This window comes from Thamnophis sirtalis, unplaced genomic scaffold, assembly GCF_051295495.1.
Source record: "Thamnophis sirtalis isolate CommonGarterSnake01/CBP01778 unplaced genomic scaffold, rThaSir2_p1.2 scaffold_3, whole genome shotgun sequence".
In the NCBI taxonomy this organism is placed as follows: Eukaryota; Metazoa; Chordata; class Lepidosauria; order Squamata; family Natricidae; genus Thamnophis; species Thamnophis sirtalis.
In genome coordinates, this window is record NW_028261383.1 from 75,618,970 (window position 1) to 75,646,461 (window position 27,492).

Genomic DNA, 27,492 nt, shown 5'->3' on the forward strand with positions numbered 1-27,492 from the left:
AGATGTTCTAGTCCCTTATGGTCATAAGTTGAGGACCAACTGTAGGCACATTAGTTTTTTAAATAGTTTGCCACTACCTTTTTGGGTGTTGATGTGTTTGAGTTCCCAGCCCTAGAATTCCTTATTAGTCTCCTCCTATCAAAATGCCACTCAGGTCCCATTCCTGCTTGCCTTCAGAATTCCACTAAGGTCGCTCAAGTGTTACCACCCGATTTTGTATCTCCCAAGTTAGCACACAAATCTAACTTTAAAATTTGAATAAGGTTTGATTTATTATGTTGTAGCTGATAACCCAGTGATGCCTGGGTATTTATTTATAGGGGGAAAATGTCTGGATCAAACATAATTTCTAATGTTGGATTTTCCTCCTTACCAGAGGGAGTCCCCATGTGGAGTACTGTGAAGCTGCTATCATGGCAACTCCACTGCGCTGTACAGTAGAAGACACTTTACAGTACAGTAGAAGCCATTTTAAGGCACAACAGGCTGTATCTTAACACACACCCTGGGTTTTTTTTAGGAGGGGTCTTACCCCCATAATATTTTTTTCCAGAGAGTAAGTACCAGGTTTGGTTGAAATTGCTGGAGGCATTCCAGAGTTATGTTGGCACGCGTGCAAGTGCACGCGCGTGCGCGCACACACACACACACACACACACACACACACACAGAGCCATTATATATTTATATAGATTTTTTTCTTATATAAACTGAAAAAACGAATATTTCTAAGATTGAATAAATTTGTATCTATGTTTAGATAGGAAGGATGGCAAAAAGGAACCAGGAGTTCCTTTTAAACTCTTATATATGGCCGTTCACAGTCTGCTGAGGAAAAAGACAGAGTGAAATGATAATGCTAGCTGCTCCATATATATGGCATACAAGTTTTATATAGCTGGTTTTGTCAACATTTATAGAAATTAAAAATAGTTATATCGTGTGCTAAAACATATGGCATGTTGTAGTTTTCTGTCTGTGGAAAAACAGTCTTTCTATGCTGTTGAGGAGACATGCGATAGCTAGTTTGTTATAGTGGTTAAGGCACCAGACTAGGACCAGGAGACAGGAAGTTCTAGTTATGCCTTAGGCACAAAGCCAGTTGGATGTCTTTGGACAGATCATTCTGTTTCAGCCCTTGAAAGCAGACAATGGAAACCCATTTTTGAAATCTTGCCAAGAAAATTTTAACATGGGGAATTCTGGGAGTTGAAGTCCACACATCTTAAAGTTGCCAACTTTGAAAAGCGTTGCTAGAATCCATGGTATGAACTGGTTTTGTTCCATGGTTTTGTTCATGTGGGCACAGACCAGTGGTAAAATCCAAAACTTTTTACTACCAGTTCTGTGGACGTGATGTGGTGGGTGTAGCCTGGCGTGGTGTGGCTTGGTGGACGTGGCAGGGTAAGGATACTGTAAAATCTACATTCCCACCCAACTCCAGGGAAAGGACAATGTAAAATCCCCATTTCCTCCAAATCAGCTGGGACTTGGGAGGCAGATAATAAATGGGGGCGGGGCCAGTCAGAGGTGGTATTTACCGGTTCTCCAAACTACTCAAAATTTCTGCTACTAGTTCTCCAGAATTGGTCAGAACTTGATGAATACCACCTCTGGAACAGGCAACTTAAATTTATGTGAGACAAGATGCTGCCCCCCTCCACCTCCGCCAATAGGTTGTATTGAATCAAAGAGCGTTGAAAGCCTCTTGGAAGCCCAGAAGCAGCTTTCTGTTCATGTTCCTAATATACAGTTAACAATCTAATAACCATATATAGTTCTGTTATTTCTCTTTTCAGCCAAACCTAACTAAGAGAAGCAATTCATCATGGAACATGGCAAACAGAACAAAAAAAAAGCAACGCTAAACAAAATTTTGATACTAGTATAGACTTATGTGGAAATGTACTTTTCCCAAAGGAGGTATGTTCATCTAAAAACATCTCCACATCTACACATATGCAACAATTCAGTGCACGTTTACCAAAACACAACAGAGCACAATGGGTCTTTCTATCAAGTAAGATTGTACAAAACTCTACAGAACTGTAAAAATGCATGAGTTAGCCTTTCCCCCCCAGGAATCCTGACTTAGCCCTATTTTGACACCTGAACATTTTGGGACACAAGACTTTACAAAGCATTTATAATTTCACAGTAAATTTCACAGATTATTATTGTATGCATAATAAGACAAATCACAGTGTTGTTATCTGTGCTTTTCATATTAAAAATCACCTGTAGTTAATAGACTACTATTAAAGGGGGAAATTTCTATATCCCCTAAGTAGGTGTTGCTCTATGACATTAGAAAGTATGAGTGAAGTTTCTAACGGATGTTACCCAATATTTAAAATAGAAAGTGTACCTGACAGTGTATATACAGTGGGATGATCTTGCATTACAACCGTGTATGAAAAATAAGCCTTCTGGAAGAAATTCAGGTTTTGTTACAAATGACAAGTTGGATGAAGAGAACCTGAGATAAAACATGTCAATGTGATATCTGGAGAACTTCTCTCACTTTCCAGTCTGAATCAATTATCTTATATAAAACTGAGAAAAATATCCCTTTCATGGGATGGTTTGGCTTTTGCTAATGCTGTGAGTGGAGGGGAAAAAAAGCTAATAATCAAGAGGCAGGTGCATGTTAACGAATTCTTAAGAGAATGGTATCGTATTCAAGGAAATGTGACTGAAAGTTTCTCCTTATCTTAAGCCACATACAGTACCTTTACTTACTGTCCTTAATACTGAAGCAGAATTCCAATTTAGAAAAGAATGCTTCAAAGGAAAGGATGCACCATTCTGATATGGTGCCACCCCCCAAGGAATTCTTAGGAGAAAAGTCATCCATATTATTGGTGGGATATTCTCCATTTCATCCTTAGAAGTTTGGCATTCAAAGAATCCAAATGACATTCATTTATAATTAGCTGAAATACAGGTTCAGTAGATAATTAAGGCAGTCAGCTGTATTGCCAGTGAATCCTCAAGGAGTAAAAATTCAGAGACATCCCCATTTTCCTGTGGGATAAGGTAGTAGAATAGGGAGGAAAATTCCTAAGAAGGTCGTATTAATTCTTAACTCCTCCTTCAAGATCTGAGTCTCTCACTGTAATTAAACTTTATTTAATAAAAAGAGCCGTGGTAAGAAAGCAGTGATTAGAATGCAGGTGAATTCCACCGACTGCCAGCAGTTCAATTCTCACTGGCTCAAGGTTGAATCAGCCTTCCATCCTTCCAGGATGGATAATATGAAGGCCCAGGCTGTTGGGAAAAATATGCTGACTCTGTACTGCTTAGAGGAGGCTTAAAGTACTGTGAATCAGTGTATAAGTCTAAGTGCTGTTGCTATGCTAAATTCCCTTTCATTTATTTTCAAAACATTTTTTCCTCTAAAAAAACTCATGGGGCAAAGAATAAGTGTCATAGCTGATTCTCTTTTATAAATAGGAAAACTAAGAAAAATGCTCAGTATTATAGCAGAGTTGGAAAAATTTTCTCCATGGTAGAATTCTACGTAAGTGTTGAGATAGTCTTCCATAGTAGTATTAGCCACATAAAGTAAAAGAACGAAGAATAACTCCACAACAACCCCATCAGCCTAAATAGCTCTCTCACTTGACCCCAACCTCTCAAGATTTCAGAGTCTTCATCTCTATTTTGCTTTCTCCTTAGGTTTATCAATGTAAATGATGTTGTTTTTCTTACCACACAGCAAAATGGCACGGTAGTAACAGGAAGACAATTAATATGACAGTAACAGTTTCCTGTTCAATTGCATTTTAGTAGTGAGAAACTAGTCTTTTAAGATTTTCTGATTTAGAAGCAACAAAGACTATCCTTTTATCTCCAAATGGAGAATTGTTAGTAGAAAAAAAAAAGACGTGATTTTCCATCTGGATTTGTGAGAAGAAGAGTCTCTACCTTCATTAGTATGCAGCAGACAAAAAGTCATTGAAATCAATAAGACCCTCATTTACATATGGTTGCATTAACTGATGCTGCCAGTTTGCTTTGTCCCTTGTGTGACATCAAGGGATCCTGGAATTCCACTTCCTCTTGGCGAAACACAGATGATCAGGCACCATAAGTCCTTGGTCACAAGATCATAGTGTCCTTTCTCAATTTCTTTGGTTTTTCTCTCCAATCCACCATCACCACCACACACCCCAAATCACTGCCATTTGCTAGGATCTCAGGCTTCTGCTTGCAGAGGAGGGACACTGGCCAGTGCCGGGATGAGGTGAGCATAGATCTCAATCCCATGAAGGAAGACCTGCTCATTCAGGAATTCGTTGTGGTCATGCAGAAGCACAGGCGTGTAGTTCATGGGGGAAAAGCCAATTGCAGGGCGACCTGCCTGGAATATATTGGAAGGAGAAGCAGCTGTGAGAAAGCGAGGCTAGAGCAAGTGAGTAGAAGATAAGCACTTCCACTGGTCAGGTGCCTGTAAGAAAGACATCTATACTCACTGCTCTGATGTAGCGGCTGTCAGTGGCAGCAGGGAAGATCTCACACTTCAGCTTCATATTCCTGAAGAGACAGAGACACAATGGCAGAGAAGCTCCCCATGTGATGGTTGTTATTTAACTTGATATTTTTGTAGCTTCAGAAGTTTCAAGCTATTCCAAAAGTAGAATTTATCAACTGAAAAAAAAGGGAACTGCAGGCTTCTGGGATGATCTGGAATTGGAGTAGTTGAGAAGACGGAGTTTCCATATTTTTCCCAACTTGAAGCAATCCAGACATCTTACAAACACTCTGTTGGTTTAGCCCATGTGATCTCTGAATATAGACAGCTGGCAGTCTGGGTATAGCTGTTCTGCATTAAGGTATATCCTGGTGTGTGTGTGTGTGTGTGTGTGTGTGTGTGTGTGTGTATATATATATATATATATATATATATATATATATATATATATATATATATATATATATATATATGTTTTTATTTGTGCTGATAAATAAATAAAGGAAGACTAGTATAGATCTATTTCAAGCTATTTAGCTCTCATCAGCTAGCCATATCCTTACTGGGATTCGAACTAAATAAAAACACAAATATAACAAAGGCAACAGTAAAAATATTGGGTTTCTGTCTGGATGGACTCTTGTGACGAGCCTAATGACAGAGAGTGGAAGTGTGACCTTCCTCCCACACTTGGGCATACCAGGGGTTGTGACTTTAAGTGTATATATATATATATATATATATATATATATATATATATATATATATATATATATATATATATATATATATATATATATATATATATATATATATATATATATATATATATATATATATATATATATATATACTGCATTCAGAAAAAGGTTGATATATATATATCAACCTTTTTCTGAATGCAGTCAATAGCAACTTCTTCCCCAAATATAAATATAGTTTGCTCCTATCTAACAGATGAAATTGCTCCCATCCCAAAAAATGACTAAGGAAAAAGGAAGAAAAACGAGAAAAGGCAAATGTAACAACATACTCACATGGCTTTGCAGGTGTCACTGAATGCCTTCCACCAGGGATCAGATTCCTCTGTGGAGGTAACTGTCTGATCCGTGTATTTCTAACCCAAGGGAAAAGGTAGAAGGTGAAACTCGTAGGAGGCAACAGATTCTCAAAATCCAGGAATGTCTGGCAAAAGCCTGGCAGAACCAGCAGTAGCACTAAAAGAGGCTGTGGAGCACAGGGCACCATAGAAAGACAGCCCTGTTGAGATAAAGGCCCAAGGAGGGAAGGGAGAGAAGACAGTGGCAGTACTCTGGAAGGCTACAAGCCAAAAGCAGCTTAAAGCTTTGCTTCTAGAACTAAAGGAAAAGTAGTTGGAATGAACCCTCATTTCCCAGTTACCTGCTGGAACTCATATGTAACACCTTCTCCAGCAGCTTTGCACCAAGTTGTGAGTTGCTCCTCAAATGCCTGCAAAGCAAAGACAAATCAATATATGATATATGATAAGGCAATTTGTTCTGAGCAACTCTTGGCCAAATATCCTACTTTTCATTATCTTATTCCATTGTACAATTCTCTGAATTCCTTCTTGCCTGCTTAAGAATACTTTTTCCCTACATGTAAGGAACCATCCAAAGCATAGCTTCAAAGCTACATATTGATCAAAAGTCTGTATGACAGATACCTGACATTTCTCTCCAGGGCAGCTTTTGGGGGAATGTGTTGCAAAACATGGTTGATCTTTCATTAAATAGACATAGAGCATGAAAGCCCTCAAGGCTACCAGAATTCGGGACTCTTGAAAGTAATCTACAAGCAAAGGAATTAAGTTCTCCAATTCTTTCAAACATCAAGAAAAGTTATTAAGGGCTTCCATAATGAGAGCTGCAAGCACTGCAAGATTGTTAAACAAATTAACAATATTTTATAGGACAGTTTAACAAGTTTTGTAAAAACAAACTCAGCCAGAAACAGTGTTAAGATTTATAAGATTGCTCCTCTCAAACAATAGGTGGTATACAGCATAAAGATAACAATAAATAAAAAAGGAGGAAAAAACAAAAAAAAACATATATAACAATAAACAAACTATAAATGTAAAATGGTGACAGGCACACAACAAAATCACCAAAGTATTGTCATCCTCACCTCGTGTCGGCCCCGCCCAAATCTTGGCTCCTGCGCTCCGAGGCAGCGTTGTTACCTGACAGGAGGCGACATGGCTCCGCGCAGGAACCCTAAAAGCGGCAATCCCGGCCCCGGAGCCCGGAGAGAAGCAAAACATGGTGGAAACAAGAGTGCCAAGAAAGAAGGAGTTTCCGGGAGCTCTTTTTTTACGTGGTTCATGGTAATTGCCCTCCTGGGAGTATGGACATCAGTTGCAGTAGTTTGGTTTGAACTTGTTGATTACGAGGAAGTGCTAGGAAAACTTGGGATCTATGATGCTGATGGTGATGGTGATTTTGATATGGAAGATGCCAAGGTTTTACTAGGACTTAAGGAAAGATCTGTCCCAGAACAATCAATACCAAGAAGTGCTGAAGAGGTTATCCAACCTGCAGAAAAGCCACATGTGAAAACAGAACACGTACATGTTAAAACAGAACCTGAAGATGAAATTGAGGCCTTGCTACATGAAGTTCTTGACTCACAACTTGAAAAAGGTGAAATAGATGTAGAAAAAGTTGAAATCGAAAAAGATGAAGTAGATGAAGACCATGAAGAAACAGATTTTCAGGAGGAGGAAGAAAAAGAAGACAATAATGAAGTATCTGAAGAACCCACAACAGAAGAGACTTATGATAAAGAAATAGAAGATAAAATACCTGAAACATCAGAGAAATCAAGTTCTACCCAAGAAGAACCTGCAAGTCACTACCAACCCAAGGATCAAGAAGAATATGACACTGATGTTTTAAATGACTATTCTCCTGTGGAAGAAGACACAAATGAGCCAGAAATCCCAGAATCTGGTCCAGGAAATGCAGAACAGCCTGACCATATAGAAGAAGAAGAATTAGAGAGAGAAGACTTCAATGAAAATACTGAAACAATTGATCGTCCAGAACAAATACATGAACGTGATGCAGATGTTTCAGATTCTGTTACTGAACCTGTTCAATCAGTACACAAGGAGGAACATAAAGAAGATCATGTAGCTGCTCAGCAACATGATACAGAAGTTCCTGTTCACGCAGAAGATTATACAGAGGATGATGTAATTGATACTTAACGCTTCAAAAAGACTCCCTACATCAGGAGGACCAGCCTAAACCATATTCTACACAGTGGCGGCAGATGTTTGTTAAATTTTTCTATGACATAATTAATGGAGCTCAGAAAATTAGTGGTGGGGGGTAGACACTAAAAAGTGTTTTACAAATTACTTTATGAGACCATTCCATTTAGAAATTCCATTTTTAATTCATTTCCCATAACTACTAATATAACATAAAAATGTGAAACCTTTTTAAAAGTACTTAATATGCATGGCAAATTTCTTTCTTAAAATGATCCAAGAAATGCAAAATATACTTCTGAAAATTCCTAAAACAGTGAAGGATTACATAGCGCAGTGGGTCTCAACCTTCCTAATCCCACGACCTTTTAACACAGTTCCTCATGTTGTGGTGACTCCCAACCATAAAATTGGTGTCTCGGTTTCTAAGACAATCGAAAATATATGTTTTCCGATGGTCTTAGGCGACCCCTGTGAAAGGGTCTTTCGACCCCCAAAGGTTGAGAACCACTGACACAGTGCCATAGCACATAGTTGACCTTTTAGTATGCCAATTAACTTTAGCATATATTTAGAATACTAATATTCACTTTTAATATTTTTGTAGCATTTAGTATATAACATGGTTTTTTTTTTTACCTCTCCCCTTATTAGTGGACAAACAATTTTATCTGAATCTTAATATGTGCTGTTCACATAACTGTAAATGTGCTATTTATAGTGTAACAGTAAATTATGGATGTAATCTGATTTTACAAAGTTTTAAAATGTGAACAAAATATTATGGTATATTTACATGCCTTCTGGCAACAAAAAAAAGAAACAGAGCCAAGGTGGCGCAGTGGTTAAATGCAGCACTGCAGGCTACTGCTAGATCAGCAGGTCAGCGGTTCAAATCTCACCGGCTCAGGGTTGACTCAGCCTTCCATCCTTCCGAGGTGGGTAAAAATGAGGACCCAGATTGTTGGGGGCAATATGCTGACTCTCTGTAAACCGCTTAGAGAGGCCTGAAAGGCCTATGAAGCGGTATATAAGTCTACTGCTATTGATATTACCACAGGGGAACTCCCACACAGCTAGCCCCAAATGCCTAAGGGAAGAGCCAGGTCTTAATGGTTTTCTTAAAGGCGAGAAAGGTTGGGGGCTGCCATACATGGGGGGAGGGGAGATACTTCTAGGGCTAAACACAAAAGATGGCAGTCTTTCTAAGTCCTGAAAATGACAAGATTTAAAAAGAAGGAACCTGGAGCATGTCCTCCTTGTGAGAGAATGTGGCATAGGGACATGTTCTTAGGAGAAGTGATCCAATCCTATGCCACATAGGGCTTTAAAAAATAAGAACTAGCAGCTTGAATTGCACCAGTGTAGTTCATCAAATAGTGGTATTACATGGGCATAACAAGATATGCCCATAACTACTTGCAAATAACTTCTGTACATTCATTTTATAATAAATAATAATGTCTGAAATGGTATAGGGTTTCCTGCCTAAGCATGGGTTGGACTAGAAGACCTCCAAGGTTCCTTCCAACTCATTCCATTCCATTCCTGTTGCTGTTTCTAGCATAGGTGGGAAGAGTTAATACATTCTATGGCCAGTTATGGTGAGAGATTCAAGGCAAATCTTTATGGGGTGAAAACTGATAACCTTCTTCTTCTCTGTACCTTTAAGTCCTCTGTGGGAGGGAGTCGGATGTCAAAGGCAACAGAGAGCTCAGAGGGGACCACATTGAATGATACGCCTCCATTCAACATGGTCAGGTTCACGGATGTTACATCTCCTAAAGTGAGATGTCCTTCTGTTTTCAATCTGTGAGAAAGAACAAAAAAATTATACAGTTTCTTTGAAATGTTTAAAAAAATTCATTGCTAAATCCCTGAGAATGAAGAAAAGACATGTGGAAGACCATGTGATCACCTGCCCAAATATTTATAGGAATCACTGCCCAACAAAAACTGCGAAGATACCTGATTCTGTAATTTATACATTGTCTTAAAAACATACATGCAAAACATAACTTCTACCCCTGGCAGTACAAATGCCATCACAGTAAAGCATCCCTGCATTTATCAGAATTGTTACATGCATTAATTTAATCTCAGACGTGTTGCTCAAAGTTCTCAGATTCTAACCAATCACATCCTAGTGTTGTGAGAGTCGCTCCTACAAGTGGACCCAGCCATATTTCTGAGTATTTGCTGTTAATACACGACAAATGGTTGACAGTGTAACATCCAACAATATAATAACAAATGTCATTAGACAGATAATTTTAAAAATTAAATGTCCTTTGTGAATATAATGCCATTCTGGATTTACAAAGCATCTCTTTAAAGTGCTTCACTTTGCACAATTCCTAAGAATTTCTGATGTGCATCATTATGTATAGTATTATATATGAAGGCAAGGATAGGTTTTGTGAAATTATTTTGTGAATTTCATCTCAGAGTAGAGTTATGGCAGAGCTGGGCTCTGCAACTCATTACTCACCCTCTTCATCCTTAAAATGAAAAACTCCCAGACCCATTTTAGAGAATCAAAGGGCAATGAGAGAAATATGTCACCCATATCTTTCAGTCCAGTTATAGAAAAAAAATCTGAATTGTTTTCTATATCACGGCTGAAGGTTCAAATGGACACTTGTGATAGCAATCTATTTTTAATAAAAGATTGGGATAGTGGTGCTGGATCACTTTTGTATATTTCATGTACTAGGATACAGTCTATGAAAGCCATGCCAAACCCTCTTCTTTTATTGTATTTTTATTAAAAAAATACACAGAATGGGAAAATGCCGTTATTCAGTCATAAAGGTCAGGCGTTGCCTTTCCCTATCTTGATAGACTTCACCTTTTTGTATTTCTTACCTTTGCTTTTCACGTTCTCTGAATTCTAGGAAAGAAGTGATCACTCTGTGCTATGAACAGGAAAATCAAAAGTAAATGCAATGATAAGCATTCGCCTCACTGTCAGTGCTTCTACGGGACTGCCTTTAGTGTCAGCTTCTGGGCAAGATGGGATTATACCTCTTTTAGCAAATTATGATAAAATGGAAACAAATCTTTGTAAACCAAAAAATAGGCATCCTTTGTCTCTCTAGAAACTGATGGGCTACAAGATTCATAACATCTGACCATAGAGGTTTCCTGGATGAATTTCATAATCAACTGTTATGGCCTAATGAAATCTGAGTACTGCAGTTTGATAATCCTACTCTAAACTGCACATTACAGCCAGCACAACAGCCAGTTTATATAAAGTGTCTGATCTGATTTTCTATGTTGATTTGATTTTACATGCTGATACGAATAAGTAGTTCTACTTCCCAGCCTTCCTTGGTCCTATATATTATAGAGAATGGTCTCTTACCATCTTTTCAGCAGCTGTATTTTCAATGAATCTGGATCCATGTCCCGGATTCCCTTCTACTTTCACTTTAATCCCTGAGGTCATTACAAAAAAATGTAAATGTAAAAGTAAACATAAAGTAAAGCAAAGAAAGCCAAACAGTTACACGATTTAACTACCACAGCAAGAACGGGTGCAGTTAAAAAGTATATCAGTCCCCTGGTAGTTTTGTTTAAGATTAATTACTATCAATATAGTGAGAAAAAAACTTAAAATAATTTGCAAACTAACTTTGAGTTAATCAGTTATCCTCAGTATTTCTTCCTGTTAAATACAAGCGTGAAACAAAATAACTCTATGGTTCCTAATGCATTGATACAGTGTACAATTCCCAAGATACAGCAGGTATTTGATATAATTGCCATTAATGTGTATACAAGAGAGAGGGGAGGAGAAGAGATTATTTCAAACTAGATCCCAAAGATTAACACATTTTAATAGTGTATATACATGATATATCTTTCTTTTTCACCTGAAAGTGTGCCATGTTCCAAAGAAGTTACAATGCACTGAAGGACACAACTATAATTAACAGATATATTCTTGTTTCAAACAAATCAGCAACTTTAATAAAAGAAGAGGTTTGCTTCTGCACATTGGAAATGGCAACAAAATGATCCATTAAAGTCTACCTCCTAACCATAATTCATATACCTTTTGAAGAGAAACAAAAATGTTCTATTTTAAATTTTTTAAAATTTCTATTAATCTTTTTCTCTTTTTATATTTGAAGATTATCTTGTTAATTGTGTATGTTCTTTTTGTTGCTTTTTAAAAATGTATTTACATTTTACATATTTTCTTGTAATTTATAAATAAAATTTGGGGAAAAGATAATGCATATCTTCTATAATAAAATAGAATATAATAAACATAATTTATAAATACACACACACACCATACACACACAGAGTAAAGGCTAATAACTAGATTTAGTTGCCAACATTAACTGCAGTACTTTTGAGTTTTCAGAGAATCAGATTTCAACATTTGCATTAAATTGCAGGCATATACTATAAAATATCAGAAAGTTTCATAATGCCTTTATTGAAATTCCAAACTATAAAACAACAGGCATCAGGGGAGGTCTAAAATTCTACATCAATCCAGTGATGTAACTGTGACTACAGTTCTACAGAGTGAAAACTGGTGTGGCAAAGAAATACAGCTGCAACTAACAAATTTTTTTTTACAGTAGACATAAAACTGACAAAACTCCAAAAACTGTTCAAAAGAATTCATGCATTATGTGTGGTGGAGATACGACAGATGGTTTTCAGTATAGATTTTAGGATGATGCAGATTAAAATGAAAACAGATGAGAGGAAGTAGAATGTTTCGGATCTTACTTACACCATGGGCATTTCTCGCCATAGAATACAGTGAAAGTGTCCGTTGGGTTTGCCAGGCCTAGGAGAAAACAAAACAATAATCATAAATTAACAAATGCCATTCAAATATAGAGGAGCCTTTCTTCAAAACATTTTGGCTAGCAGGATTATAGCATCAACTAACTGGCTTTGTATTCAGGTAGGGGTGGACATCATCATCATCATTATTAAGTAAAGAATCTGCACCAAGGCTGCATAGACCTTCCTTCTGAGACAACAAACCTATAGTCATACAGCTTTGAGAAGGAAACTAAGTAATCACAAAGAATAATTTTATTAAGAAAAAAAGGAAAATGATTTCTGTTACTTCATATTTTCCAATTCCAATATTGCTTTCCAAATGCCATACTATGGATTTTCACCTTCATCCAGGGCAAAGCCAACATTAAGTGCCGCAAACTCAGGAGTCTTCACAAACAGTTCCATCCCCTTGTGGCCCCCAATCTCTTCATCTGCAGGAAAAAAGAAAGCCCAGTCAGTTACTTTTGCTTTGATCCCCAAACCAGCATTTCAGAGGGGAAATATTTGAAGAGCTAATTACAGTGCAGAGTCCCCACTAGGATCCAAGGGAGCTTTTGTGCTTTGCAATCTGGCACGCAGGGGGCCTCCTCTCTTTGTACTGGCGTAGCCCACAAAGAACAAAAATTGCTTTTTCTCCAAAATCCATTCATCAGCTTTTTTGTGTGTCTGTCCCAAAATTTGTAATGCACTAATTGTTTCCTGCTATTAATCAGGAAAGCAATCACTCTGTTTAAGGGGACATGACATCACATTAAATTTGAGGCCACAAGTGCAGTTTCACTGGAATGTAACAAAAGAACAGAGCAGATCCACCTTAGAAGAACTGCAAAAAGATTCCAAATCATCTATTTGCTCAAAGGCCTCTGTGTTATTCTTCAATTAATTCCCCCCCCCGCCCCCAAATATTCTGTAAGCCCCGGAGCAGAGTATAACACACCCTAGTAATATTCTGGTTGATCACAGATGGGATGAATTGTCAAAGAAACTGTGTCAAGGTAAAGGATTAGTCTCTCTTCCCCTATTCTGGGTCCTAATGAAAATTTGGAGGCACTGTGATTTTTTAAAATTATTATTATCATTTTTTAAAATGGCATTGTGATGGTGTTGTATCTACTTCTGAATTTAATTATCTTCTCCACATGCCATCTAGTATGATCCAAAGATAGTCCTGCAGCAAAAGATGATGAGAACTCTATCAGTAAATATTCTCTTTCTTTGGCTAAAGAAATCCATCACCACCATCAGAAATTTCTCATTCCACCCAGCTACTGCTACTGGGGTTATCTGTGGAACAAGTAGCCTCCCAGGGAGGAAATCAAGAGTTATCATTCTTCTATGGTTACTGAGAGGAAATATGGACACTAAACAGAGAGGTTTGGTATACCAATAGTTACAGAGTTATTTAAGCTATCATTTATGATTTGATAGAAGTATTAAAGGAAACAACTGCTACAGTTTGGGGGGGGGAGGTGTGAATTTTAATCTTAACATTACAAATTAGTAATAAAAACAGCTAATCAGCCTTGTGATGAAATTTTGACTAATTGTTTGTCTTTCATTCTTTACATATTCCCCATTCCTAAATATAGATTTGTCTCCTGATATCAAACATGTATGTTTTATAGAGTCCTTGATGCTGAGTTTGTTTTCTTGCAGATGTTTCATTACACAATTAGGTAACATCTTCAGTGCTAGAAGGAAGTGGGGTTTGCTCCCTGTATATATGCTGTGGCTTACCCTTTCACTGATTTGTTTGAGTCCTAGGCTTTCATGGAATTCTCCAGCATATTGGATTTAGCTTGGTCTAGGTAACTCACAGTTCATCTGTTGAAACTATGGTTAGATCTGTCCATATGTTGTGAAATTAAGGAATTTTCATCATGTCTTCTGAATGCTAGTTAATGTTCATGGATGCACTCTGCTAGTCTTCTGCCTGTCTGTCCTACATAGTGGCTGGAATAACGCTTATACTGTATATTGTAGATAACTCCTGTTTTTTTTTTCTTTTGGAGCTCCTACCATAGGTCTTTTGGTTTACTTACAATGTTTTAGAAATTAGAAGTTTTAGTTGGTTTGTGGGCTATGGGGATGCTATGTTGTAGCAATAGTTCGTTAGGTTTTTTATGTATGGTAGTGCTGTTTTTTTTAATAGCTTGTGTTGGTTGAATTATAGTGTGTTAAATGGCCAGGACTTTTTGATAAAATTGTGTGGTTATTCATTTTGCTGGAAGATGTGCGAGTGATCTGTAAAAGTTCAACCTTGAGCTACTAATATTTTCTTGTATTTATATGTTTTACTTAATCTCCCCATGTTGTCTAACCAACAGTGATAAATATGTGGTTTTGAGATTTTGCTGCAGAAATGAAATCTATGCTTTTCTTCCAAAACAATATACTGAAAATATTCTGTTGCAAATCCATACTGAAAATGTTTACTTTGTTGGTTTCTGGGGTTTTACTAGCCAACTTAGCTTGCATCTCATTTGCCTAGGGAAATAACATCACCACTCCTAAGTAAAACTCTTCCTCACATCCACAGTAATGGCTTCTGTCCTCAAGTCAAAAATATGACAGCCTACAAAGGTTTCAGAGCTGTGGTTGGAGGAGTATTTCTTCTCCTTTTCCCTTCCACACAGAATTATCTATTAGGAAAAATGAATTGCCGATTGCTGTCCTTGTACCTCTGCTCCAGCTGGCTCTGATGCTTCTTGGAACAGTTGCTTTGAGTATCTCTGAAAGCCCTTTTTATTGAATTACACTTTTAACACAGCACTGCATGCTTAGAATCACAAGCTTCAACCCTTTAAAATTATTATCTGGGCTCTGAAAATCATGCAATGGTTTTTAAAACCTTAGCTATATATGCATCAATTGCTGGGTATTCTTGTAGACAGAACTTTTAAAAACCAGCATGTGACTCTTGATTTGGAAGAAGAGAAGCTCCAAGATGAAGGAAAGCTCTTGGGCACAAGGGGGCTTCCACGTACGAAGATTTTAGTTTTGCATCTCAATGGAAATGCTTATCTTGTGGAAGACCCAAAACATGCTCCCATGTTTGAACAATAAGAACACAGAAAAAAAGTGTGTTAGTATGGCAAGAATGGCAGAAGACATGAAACACCAGCCAGTTGGGACAGGGCAATTCTGGAGCAACAACAGAAGCTAGTAGACGATTGATCTCCACATATCCTAGAATGTCCACATGGGAAATTTTCTGCCAAGCATAACATTATTTTCATCACAGAGCACCTTAGCTTGTCTTTGGTCTGCTGCTGAATGGACACACAAGAGATGCTCTGTTGTGAGAATATGTCCTCAGCAGACTATTAGTTGAGGCCCCTTTGCACATGAAAGCAGAGTGAACCCTATGGTGTTGAGTTGCCATTTTTTGGCTTCTATGATCTATCAGTTTGAGCAAAAACTAGGAGACACTCAATTATACTATGTGCCCATTATTTAACTCGCCTGGGACAAAGCTCATATGAATGGTTCGTGGAAAATGTCTTCCTTCAGCTTTCAGTCTCCGTATGGCTTCTAGGTATCTGGAAAAAAAATGCCTTATTTAGTGGCTCATTAAAAAGGTAATATAGCTTTTTTTTTAAGGAAAAGGAATGTGTGTGTTGATGATGGATACTGGATATTGGAAAGAAGCAAACACTTAGCTGGAGTCTGGATCAAAACTCCCTGAATTCTAAAACATGCCTTGGAGGGCAAAGCAGAGTCAGTTGTTCACATACAAGGCACCTATTTTCTGCTTGCAAGAATTAACCAGGTACCATTCAGCAATCTTCTGAATGGAGCAGCAACCTGTCTAATTCCAGCTTGCTATTTTTTTTGGCCAATGAAATACCATTTTTACATTTTTATGTAATTGCATTTATAAACAGAAACAAAGAAAAAAAGATATAAGAATAAAAACAAAGAGAAAAAAGAGAAAATAAGATAAGGGACAAAAAGAATACAATGTATATTGTATTTATATAAAGCAGCTGATCTTTAAAATACAGCATTAAGCCACAGCAAATGGGGTAATATTGATCAGCTTTATGTTGATAGGCAGTCAGTTACAGGTGGAAGGAAAAAGAAGAAAAGAACAATCAACACCAAGGTGGACGTACTCAGTTACAGAGTTTATGAATGACCTGAAGGAGTAGGTGAGGAACAGGTTACCATGGAGAAAGTCTATATCAGATCTGGGCATTTTATGGCCTCCAGGCCACATCCAGCCCTTTGGTTATCTCTGTCTGGCTCTTATAAATGGGAAATTAAATAGGCTTAACTGCCAGAAATACCAGAGGGGGAAGTTAACTGTCTCAGCAAGAGTGGCAGGCAAGCCCCTCTCATGCGTCAAAGACAGGTAGACTAGTTCCTCTTGGGCTGCTAGAGGCCCAGTAGACTGTTCTCACTTACATTATGCACTCAATACAAGTGCATTGCTTTTATTTTGAAAGCAACTATATCTTTTTTTTTCCAATTTACACATGTCCATGCGTCCCTGCCTATATATCTTCACAGTTTTTTCGTTCGGCCCATCATAACAGTCCCTTGTAAAAATTAATTGCCCACCCCTGATCTATATTGTCACTATGAAACAATAGGGTATAATCAGAGCAGGGAGGCAGGGAATGTTGTGGGTCTCATCCCCGAGGGAGATACACCTGATAGGATCCAGAAGAAGGGCCTTTTCCATGGTGGCTCCCTCTCTCTGGAAAATCATTCCCCCCTCCCCCACTCTAATACTCTTTCAGAAGGGGCTAAAGACCTGGTTCTGCTAGCGAGCCTGGGGAACCCAGAGCGGGATGGAGCCCATTAAATGGCTCATGTGATCTGCTGTTGCCAGGGGGTGAGTGGGAGGCAGTGGGGTGATTTTGTTACATTGTACTATATTAATTTATTTGGTTCTTTTTGTTAGTTTTTATTGTTTTAAATGTAGTCTTTTATTCTGTAAGCCACCCTGAGTCGCCATGAGCAAATAGGCGGCAATATAAATTCAATAAATAAACAAATACACAAACAAACAAACAATAGGACAGAATCAAAACAGACAGGATTAACAAATCAAGTTATATATTGATTTCTAATACTTTCACAGTTATAACTAAAATGCTTTTTGCACGAATTATTCCCTTGGTCACATCCCTTCACTTCCATCATTTTTCAAGATAAAACGTTGAATTAGATTTCCTTATTAAATAAATGTCTTTTGTACTGTCTAGAACATGGGTATCAAACTCAGGACCCACAAGCCGGTTACATCACACGCTGGCCACCCACCCACCCCATTTTAGTGAAGGGGAGAAAAGTCATGATATATCATGTGACAACAACGTGATAGCCCAGAGTTTTACACCCCTGTTCTAGAACATAAATGGAAAGACAAGATGGGTTACACGTACTGGATGGATACACATTTCATATCTTGAGCTCCCCGTCCATAGATATTTCCCTCAGAGTCCTTGAAAGCTGAAAAAGGATCATACTTCCAATATTCCTACAGGAAAGAAAATGAAACAATTAGAAAAATGTGAATTGATGAGAAAAGAGGCTTTGCCCTTATGGCAGCCTGCTAAGACATTAAAGGAAAAGCCTGACTGTTTTCGGAGACACGCTACAATACTGGGAAGAAATCTACATAAACTTACACTTTCCTAACGTGAGAAATTAGGAAACCTTTGAAAAACCTGCTTCTGAGTTCAGCAAGGATGACTTTTGGAAAGGTGCTTTTTTGGATTCTCTGTTTGTGTGAGGAAGTAGTTTTTCTGGGAAATGTTGCAAAGCATGGAAGCTGCAAGGTAACCAGGAGCAAAATAATCATGAAGGCATCATGTTAATTGCCTCCTTTTATCATTACCAAAAATTGGTGAGGCTGTAAATCTGCTATGGTAATTTAATTAAAGCTGGGAGCTTCATTTAGAACTCTCCATCATCCAGTCTCAAATGTTATTGGAGCTTTCTGGATTTACATTAACATTTCACAGAGCTTCCTCTTTCAGAACCACTTTTTAAAAAAAACCCAAAAAAAACAGAGGTTTTATGCTAACTGATTCGCTGCACTGAATGGCAGTTTCTACTTTTATTTATACCACAATAAAATCTCAGCAACTATGGAGTAGTTGTTTTGTAGCAATTTTCCACTAGAGTATTACAACTGTAATACAAGCTCATAAGATTTGCCTGGAACAGATATACTGCTTATGGGCCACAATTTTAGAGTCAGACTCATAGTGAGAGACTCAGATTGGATCCTGCAACATTATCCTGGGATGTGTATATTTATTTGCCTTCATTCACAGAATGAATGTCTATTTAGTCCATTAAATGCAAATTTATGTAACTGAGATAATGTATGTTACTTGGATAATTATACAAATTGACATAATGCCAAAATGTTTGTCAGTCGTGTAGATTGCTTTGTAAACAATGTGAAGTGGAAAAAAAATCCACTTAGTGGAGGCTACATGACACCTATCCATTCTTTCCATTCTAGGATATACTTCTAGTTACTGAAAAATATAGATATGCTCTTGGCTTACACCCATCATCATTTTGTTTGCTATTTGAAAGCCAATAATTGTTAATAATTATTCACATAATTATTGTTGTAAGCCATCTTGAATCCTTATATGAGCAATATCAGTTTACTGCTCCGATAGTAAGTACATAAATAAGCAAGTTGTTTGATTTCTCTTTACTCCATTGTTATTATGAGGAGTTGCAATATTATAGACAGATATACCAAACAACTAATTTTTTTCTTTGCAAATATCCACAGTAAAATAAAATGTCTTTATTAAACAACCACTAGTTAATAAGATTTTTATTTTTCCCCATATTGTTTCTATTCCTACAAATCTCAGAACTGAAAATGTTACAAAGTGCAGATTGAACCTTGATTGAAAAATCATGAGATTCATCGTGTAACTCATCTTTTCATTTCCAAAGACGAAAGGAATTTTCATGCACTATTAATGGCCTGAATTTTCATCACATCATAAAAGCAGTATAATCTGTATCTTGTGTATAGGTAGCAATAGCACTTAAGACTTATATACTTCACAATGCTTTACACCCTTCTCTAAGCAGTTTACAGAGACAGCATATTGTCCCCTACCAATCTGGGTCCTCATTTTACCCACCTCGGAAGGATGGAAGGCTGAGTCAACCTTGAGCCTGGTGAGAACTGAACTGCTGGCAGTTGGCAGAGTTAGCCTGCAACACTGCATTCTAACCACTGCACTACAACTACAGTTGTAGTCCTCGGCTTATGACCATACTTGGAACCATGAATTCATTGTTAAAGTAGTAGTAGTACTGAAGTAGTTAAGTCAGAAATCAAGTGACCATACCCAATTTTATGATTTCTTTTTGCCGTGGTCCTTAAGTGAATCACCACAATCACAGAGACATCACATGATCTCAATTTGCGATCTTCCCTTCCAAATTCCCCATTGACCTTGCTTGTCAAAAGCTGGATGGAAAGTGGTGGAAGGCAAATGGTGGTCACATGACTCTAGAACATTACAAATATTGTAAATGCAAGCCACTTGCAAAAATGCTTGGATCACAATAACGTAATCATGGAGGCATTGCATCAATTTTAAGTGCAAGGACCAGTCATAAGTCACCTTTTTCAGTGTCACTGGAACTTTAAATGGTTGCTAAACAAATGATCACAAGCCAAGGACTACCTGTAAATTAAAACAAGGAATAGCAAAGAGAAAGATAAGACCCAACACTTCTCCCCTGGAATAATGTTTCCTGGCTTGCTACTGAATCCCCAGTGTGATCTCCTAACCTCAAACACGGGAACAACGTCTGTATGAGAATTCAGTAAGATGGAGCTGAGTTGTGGGTTTGTGCCTTTCCAAGTCAGAATGGTGATCACACGATCAGGGCAGACCTGCAACAGAACATTACATCTTCTTTGTGTCACTTTGGAAAATAGGACTCACTTTGTGTAGTTTTCAGTCAGTACACACTATATATTTCATGGGGAGAAGACAATTTTATAAAATACATTTTGAATTTGAAAAGTTATATTATTTATTCTAAGAAAATGGCAAAATACTTTTATTAAATTTAATTTAAAAAAGCAGACAGCATGATTGCTAAGAATTTCACAGTTTCATTGCTGAAATCCTGACTTGTATGATAGTCACTTTTGCTAGATAACTTATGTCTAGCCCAGCATCTTGCTCAACACCGTATCATTATGGCTTAGCATGCTATGTGAATCCAGACACTGAAAACAATAGCAGAAGTACAGACACAGAAAGTGAAAGCAATAATCACTGCATATAATATTTATACATACAAAACTGCTTTGCAGACATAAGTAACTGTAAAAGAAAGTACAAAATGATTTTTTAGACAGACATGCCTTCCTTTTCTACTGTCTCTTCAGGCAACTACAAAGTACCATATAATCAAGATCCGTTTACCACTTCTCAATTTTAGTTTTCTGTTTAGAGAAAATCCAGATGTCATTAGAGGGAGCCCATAGCAACTCAAAACGGCATAGGCTGGAAGTCTATTTAGTTTTATAAAACTGGTTCTGATTACCATAAATATTGAAAGAAAGGCAAGTTCCAGTTCTTGAAATGATTTATTTACATAGGAGCATTTTAACACTTTCAGCTCAGTCAACCTGGGGACATACATAAGAGAACAGCCTAGCAAAATGATATTTCTTGCCTATTCCTAGTAAAAACATTTTCCATAGCATTCATTTGTAACACGTATCAGTCTAAATGCAGCACATAAAGCTGAAAAGGTCAGGCTGGGTTATTGGATATAGAACCTGTAATAACAGATTAACTAGAGAGCAGGCTCTTCAAAGGATCACAGCTCCAACAGGTTTACTACAAACTATAAACAATCTAAAACATACCATAGTATGATTCAATCAGACACTTAATAGTAAGCCTGAATCAATTATCTTCATGCCAGGAACCCTAATTAATCAAAAGGAGCATTGAATGGAACCTAATTAATCAAAATTAAAAATCAGTTTTAAAAACCCTGGCAATGGAACTCTTAGTACATCTCTCTTTTGCTTTTTGTCCAAGATGGTTAAACTAACCTAAATGGATCCTTGTTTGTATTATCAGCTCATTTTCATCCTCATAACTAGGTTCTGGTATGTGAGGCCATCAAATCAGTTACATGATGTTTATGGACAGAGGTGGATTGTAAATACTGGAGCTACCGGTTTGCTTGTGCTTGTAGATTTACAAGCAGGACAGGAGGATTATTGGTCCCCAGTAACTGATATTTAAATACATTGTCTTTGAAATTAGAAGTAAGATAGAATTATTAAGACTAACAAACTTAGATAGCCATGCTTAAGTAGGTAGCTAACACTATAGCTGGTAAATGACATGATCCAAGTGATTTTGAATAATGATCACTATCTCAATAATATGCTTTGTACAGACACATGAAAACCACTGCTGTAACCCTAGACAATGATATGTGAATGATGCAACTGCCTGGACTAATTCTAGCAGCATGAATTTATTCTCTTTGACTGACGCATGCAGATTTCATGGAAAACAGATATGTAAACTGATCTACTGACTGCATGTCTGTATCTTTGCATTTCTATCACACATGCAATTGTAACATGGGTATGTGGCTTGCAACTATACAGGAAATAAGACTTTACGCAACTCTGAAAAGAAAAGAAACAGATGAGAACAGTAAAAACATTTGAAGGGGATAAGTTGCAAAAATGAAAATCCCACCAATTGTCCATTTTATCCTGTGGATAATTGGTATATGCTATTAAAGAGTTTAATTTGGATAGATGTTCGGGTCACTATTTTTTAAACATGTTTCTAGTTAACAAGCCCTTAGCCTATGTTACTGAACTTTGTTAAAATCATTTACAGTTTTTTTCCTCCTAATTTGAAATGAATTCCACCTTATTCCTTATTCTTAACTCAGTTGACAGAGTAAAACAACATTAGTTAAACAATGCACAGAAATATCTCTTTGAAAAATTGGCCAAACAAAAATTGCCCCAATGTACCATTATATCTATTTTAACAATGGAATGAAATTGAAATCCTGAGCTGTAGCAGTAATATATATGAGCAACAGTATTCCTTTACTTTGACTCAGCAGATAGCAGGGTCTGGCTGATATTTTTATAAGCTAAAAAGTAAATTAGATTAGATTTGCATAGAACTTTAATGGGGGATTTCCTGATAATGTTAGATAGGGAAATCCTTCTCCCACCCCACCTCTCACAACCATCCTTGTAGAAAGCAATTAAAAATCACTTCTATCTTGCTATCAATAACAATATATGCTGGTGAAGTTTTATTTTCTTAAATCCTTTATCTCAAAAGTTTAAACCTGAATGACTAAGATAAATGAAGCTGATTTTCTTCCAAAATTATGAGCGCAAAGAGGCCATGCAGCAACAAATCAGAAAGTGACAGAATCCGAAATAAGTGCAAGTGTTTCTCACTATTTTACCTCCACTTTCAGACACTGTAGACCGAGTTCAGAAGCTATTCTTTCCAGGAATTTTACTGCCATTTCTGGAAGAGAATAGGAAGTCACCATGAAAATTACACATCTTTTTATTTCAATCGATATTTAATTTTTTAAATTGACAGCACAAGTTCTATAAAACTTTTCCCCATGTGCAATATTTAAATTAAAACTTTGCCCAAGGATAAAGCATTCAGTGGGATATTACCTAGAAATAATTATGTGAGCAAGCAATCTTGTATGTATGTATGTGTGTGTATATATATATATATATATATATATATATATATATATGTGTGTGTGTGTGTGTGTGTGTGTGTGTGTGTGTGTATGTATGTATGTATGTATGTATATACATACATACACATATGTATGTATGTACATATACATATACATATACATATACATATACATATACATATACATATACATATACATATACATATACATATACATATACATATACATATACACATACATACACAGGTAGTCCTCAACTTACAATCATTTGTTTAGAGACCATTTGAATCACCACAGCACTGAAAAAAAATGACTTACAATCAGTTCTGGCACTTATGACAATCGTAACATCCCCACAGATCCTCCACATGATCAAAATTTGGTTGCTTGACAACCAACATGTAGTTACGAAAGCTGCAGCATCCTTGGGATCTATGATTGTCATTTGTAACCTTCCCAGCTACTTCCAATAAACACCCAGTGGGGGGAGTTGGATTTGCTTAATGACTGCACAATTCACTTCACAATTGGAGTGATTTGCTTATTTCACAACTATGTGAAAAAAGGTCATAAAATTGGATATGATTTATTTAAAAATCATTTAAAAAATTAGCAATAGAAATTCTGACCCTTATTATAGTCATAGATCCAGGACTACATACATACATACATACCCAGATGTATGCGTGTGTGTGTCTGTGTGCGCGTGTACACACACACATTTCTTATCACATTATTTGGGGCATTTTTAGTAACAAATGAATAAACTATCCTAAATAATCACACTCCTAATATGTTTCTTATATAGGCAGAATTCTGTATGAACGCGCCAGGAACAAAATAACATGCAGGTGCATAAATTAATAATAAATTAAACAGTTATGTTGGTACAGTGTATTTGCTCAGGAAAATCTTCATTTAATACATATATATTTAAAATGTCATTTAATATAGCCAGCTTGCAAAGATATGCTACACATTGTGCTAGTTATTTGTACAAAAGTACATAGCAAGCTATGCATAATTTTAAAAGGGTTTAAAAAAACCTTTTCTTTACCAAGAATTATAATCTCATAATGTAATATAGTACAGTCTGATAATAAACTGCTCTCAACATTAAAAAAAAAAAGATATAATATGAAAGTTAATTCTTTCCTCCCCTTCCTTTTGTTAACAAGTTTCAGGTACCAAATGCTGATTATCAGTGCAACAAATTTTCAAAATTAATACGCACAAGATATGTAATATTGCAGTGAAAGGATTAGAGCATATACTAGTGATGGCGAACCTTTTTTGGCTCGCGTGCCAAAAGCAGGGGAAGTGCCATACCCATAATGTAATGCACATGACCCCAGCACACATGCACGCATGACCAGCGCTCCCACCATTTTTGGCATGCTTTTTTCACCCACCCCAGGCTCCAGAGGCTTTATAGGAGTCTGGGAAGGGCGAAAACAGCCTCCTCCCCAACTCCCGAAGGCCCTCCAGAGGCTTCAGGAACTTCCCTGAAGCCTCTGGAGTGCAAAAAAATGGTCCTAAGAGCAAACCGGTTTGCTCATAGGGTCGGTTTTAGCCCTCCGGCTCCTGAACTTCCGGTTTGCCCATAGGGCCATTTTTTGTGCTCCAGAGGCTTCAGGGGAGCTCCTGAAGCTTCTGGAGGGCCTCCAGGGTGGCAGGGGTGGCTGTTTTTGCCCTCTCCACGCTCCTATAAAGCCTCTGGAGCCTGGGGGAGGGCGAAAAATGGCCTCAAAAGAAGGCCAAAGTCAGTTGGCCAGCGCATGCATGCGCGCTGGCCAGCTGACAGGACAACGCCTCGCGTGCCCTGACAAATGGCTCCGCATGCCGCATGTGGCACACGTGCCATAGATTCGACATCCTGGGCATATACAGAGAGTGCCTAACTTGACCTTTGATTTCCTGATAAGCTGAGTGCCATTGTAGCCTAGTGTGCCAACTGCAGAGAAAAAGCCTCTAGAAGAATTGGCAAGCTTAGCCTAGCAAAGTAACTTATTGAAGTGCAAAATATGGATTCTATTTGTTTGCTGTAACTTAGAATGTGTATTCTCAGCAACCTAATGAGAGATAATAATGCTAACCTCTATCAAAGCTCTGAGTTATATGCCAGAAAATATTTCTTTCCCCTTCTAAGGTCCATTGTTCTCAGAAGCGCTGAAAAAATCATGAGGTTTGCGTAATATGAAATGTTTCTAACACTATGACGGTCAGCGCAAGCTATGTAAGACTATAAGAAGTTTGACAAAAAGGGGTTTTGTTGCACACACCTGTCTTTCTCTCTGCCTGCTTTAAAGGTGGGAGACTAAAAAGGGTCAGCCAGTTTTGCTTTCTAGCTAGAAAAGCTGATTATCAATAGCCTTGTGTTCAGAGTTTCCTTGGATTTATCAGATTCTGAGTTGCATTCAAAACCTTACAGCAGCATTAAATTCATATGGAATAAAAAGGAATGAAGGAGTTTAGACATATACTATAGTTCACATACATACAACTGAATTGGATGAGCCTTTTCTTTTCACAATAAGACCAACTGTACATGGCAAATGAATTGAATGCACCATGGACAAAACAGGTAAGATAAATTCTATTCAAGTAAACTTTAGAAATCAGTTTGCTTCTCTTTGTCTAATGAATCATGGAAGAATGCCAACTCTCACTGATAAAAGGAATCAGATTTTTGGTGTGCTCCTATCAGATGGTGGATCTAGTCAAACAGAAAGCTGTATGACTTTGGCTTTCTTTAAGGAAAGAAGAAAAATGAGACTTAATACCATAATCAGGCTGAGGCTGGACTGTCTTGATCCTCAGGTATTCCCGGAAGAGAGTGACAGATGGGTCTTCTTGGGGATCCCTCTCCCCAAACTTTTTAGAGTCTGGTAGCATGTTAGCCTTCTGGACTCCAGAGAGCAGAGTACTATATCAAATACAGTAAGAGAGGAACATACAGAAAGTGAGGATAAAGAACACAAGAAACCCACTTTTTCAACTGGGACTGGGGGAGAAGGAAGTTATCCCGGAAATAAGGAAGGAAATTGTGGTAGGGTTATGTTTGGTCCTTGGAATTCCTGCACTGTACAGTATAAAGGTACCGTCCTGTACCTTCAAGTACAAAAAAACAACAGAGTATTAAAAATACCCGGAAGAGTTACAGAGGATAGAATGAAACTGCCACTCTCCCACAGATACTTTATACAGTCCGTCTTTATCTGCTGCAGTCAAGGCAGAATTTCCACAGCTACAACCATGCTCTGCAGAACTGTGAGAGTTACACCCCATTCACGGAGTGCTCCTCAGCTGCAGGGGTGAAAGTCCGGCAGACTACAATACAAGCGCGCAAGGCAAGCTAGAAACTGCCCGGCTCTGGCCCTCAGCGAGAGCATAACACCTCACCCACCCCACCCCAACCCGCTTTCATTGAATTTTTCCCTCCCAGATACCGCAGTCCAGCGCTCGCCTGCCTCCCTTGTAAGCTCCTGGCCCAGCGGTAGACAAGTAAACAAGTTCTTGGGCAGGCACCTCGGAGGCAATGATGGGCTGGCCTTGCCCCTCGCTCCCCCAGTGGAAAGGAGCCGGCGGCCGGGCGAAAGGGACAGGGAAGCTTTCCCGGGTAGCAAAGGATCCCTCAGAAGTGGCCCTCTCCCTCCTCGCCCACCTCTTTTGCTCGTTGCGGAAGCCACCGCCTCCCTCAAGCCTCGGCTCGCCGCGACTTGACTCCACACAGTCCTCGGGGGCGGCGGTAGCGGTAGCGCTGGGGAGGGCTGAGCGCAGAGCAGACCAATCTCCAAGGCGCGCGCCGGCCCGCCCGCTCGCTCGCGCCCAACCCGGCGCCCGCCCTGCCTTGCAGCCCTTGCTTTGCTCCGGCCCAAGCCGGCGGGGACAAACCCGAGCTGCGGGATTTTGCTTGGAAAACCACCCGACGCGCCTAGGTTCGGCACGGCGTGCCTGGACTTGGTATTTGCCTTCTTCCAAGCAAGGAAGCCGAAAGCTGAGAAAGTAGCTGTGTGGGGCAGTCAGGGACTTCGCGAAGCACTGTCAGGACTTTGGCAGAGGGAATGGGTGGCCTCAAATCTTATCCATAGCGGGTAGTCCTCAATTTACGACCGCAGCCGAGCCCAAAATTTATGTTGTTGAGAGATTTGTGGCGTTTTGCCTCATTTTATCACTTTTCTTGCCACATTTGTTAAGTGAATCACTGCAG

The 27,492-nt window shown here is 38.2% G+C and overlaps 2 protein-coding genes across 3 annotated transcripts; one reads left to right on the plus strand and one right to left on the minus strand.

Moving 5' to 3' along the window:
• Positions 1-877: 877 nt before the first annotated feature.
• On the minus strand, positions 878-27,016 carry ACY1 (aminoacylase 1). Of its 2 annotated transcripts, none has more exons than XM_014076312.2 (15): positions 26,947-27,016; positions 26,066-26,208; positions 23,025-23,089; positions 20,335-20,439; positions 17,936-18,030; positions 16,005-16,081; positions 12,881-12,970; positions 12,481-12,537; positions 11,089-11,162; positions 10,587-10,636; positions 9,384-9,528; positions 5,879-5,947; positions 5,515-5,594; positions 4,479-4,539; positions 878-4,366 (listed from the first exon to the last, which is right to left on the minus strand). In XM_014076312.2, the coding sequence occupies exons 2-15, from the start codon at positions 26,175-26,177 to the stop codon at positions 4,202-4,204; spliced, it is 1,245 nt and encodes a 414-aa protein (XP_013931787.2). In that variant the 5' UTR covers positions 26,178-26,208; positions 26,947-27,016; the 3' UTR covers positions 878-4,201. The 2 variants fall into 2 exon arrangements, with proteins under 2 accessions (XP_013931787.2, XP_013931786.2); XM_014076311.2 differs by lacking the exon at positions 26,947-27,016 and adding an exon at positions 26,811-26,936.
• LOC148048012 (uncharacterized) lies at positions 6,657-8,511 on the plus strand. The gene has a single exon (XM_087709204.1). It carries the CDS (start codon positions 6,699-6,701, stop codon positions 7,710-7,712), a length of 1,014 nt encoding a protein of 337 aa, XP_087565330.1. The 5' UTR covers positions 6,657-6,698; the 3' UTR covers positions 7,713-8,511.
• Positions 27,017-27,492: the final 476 nt, after the last annotated feature.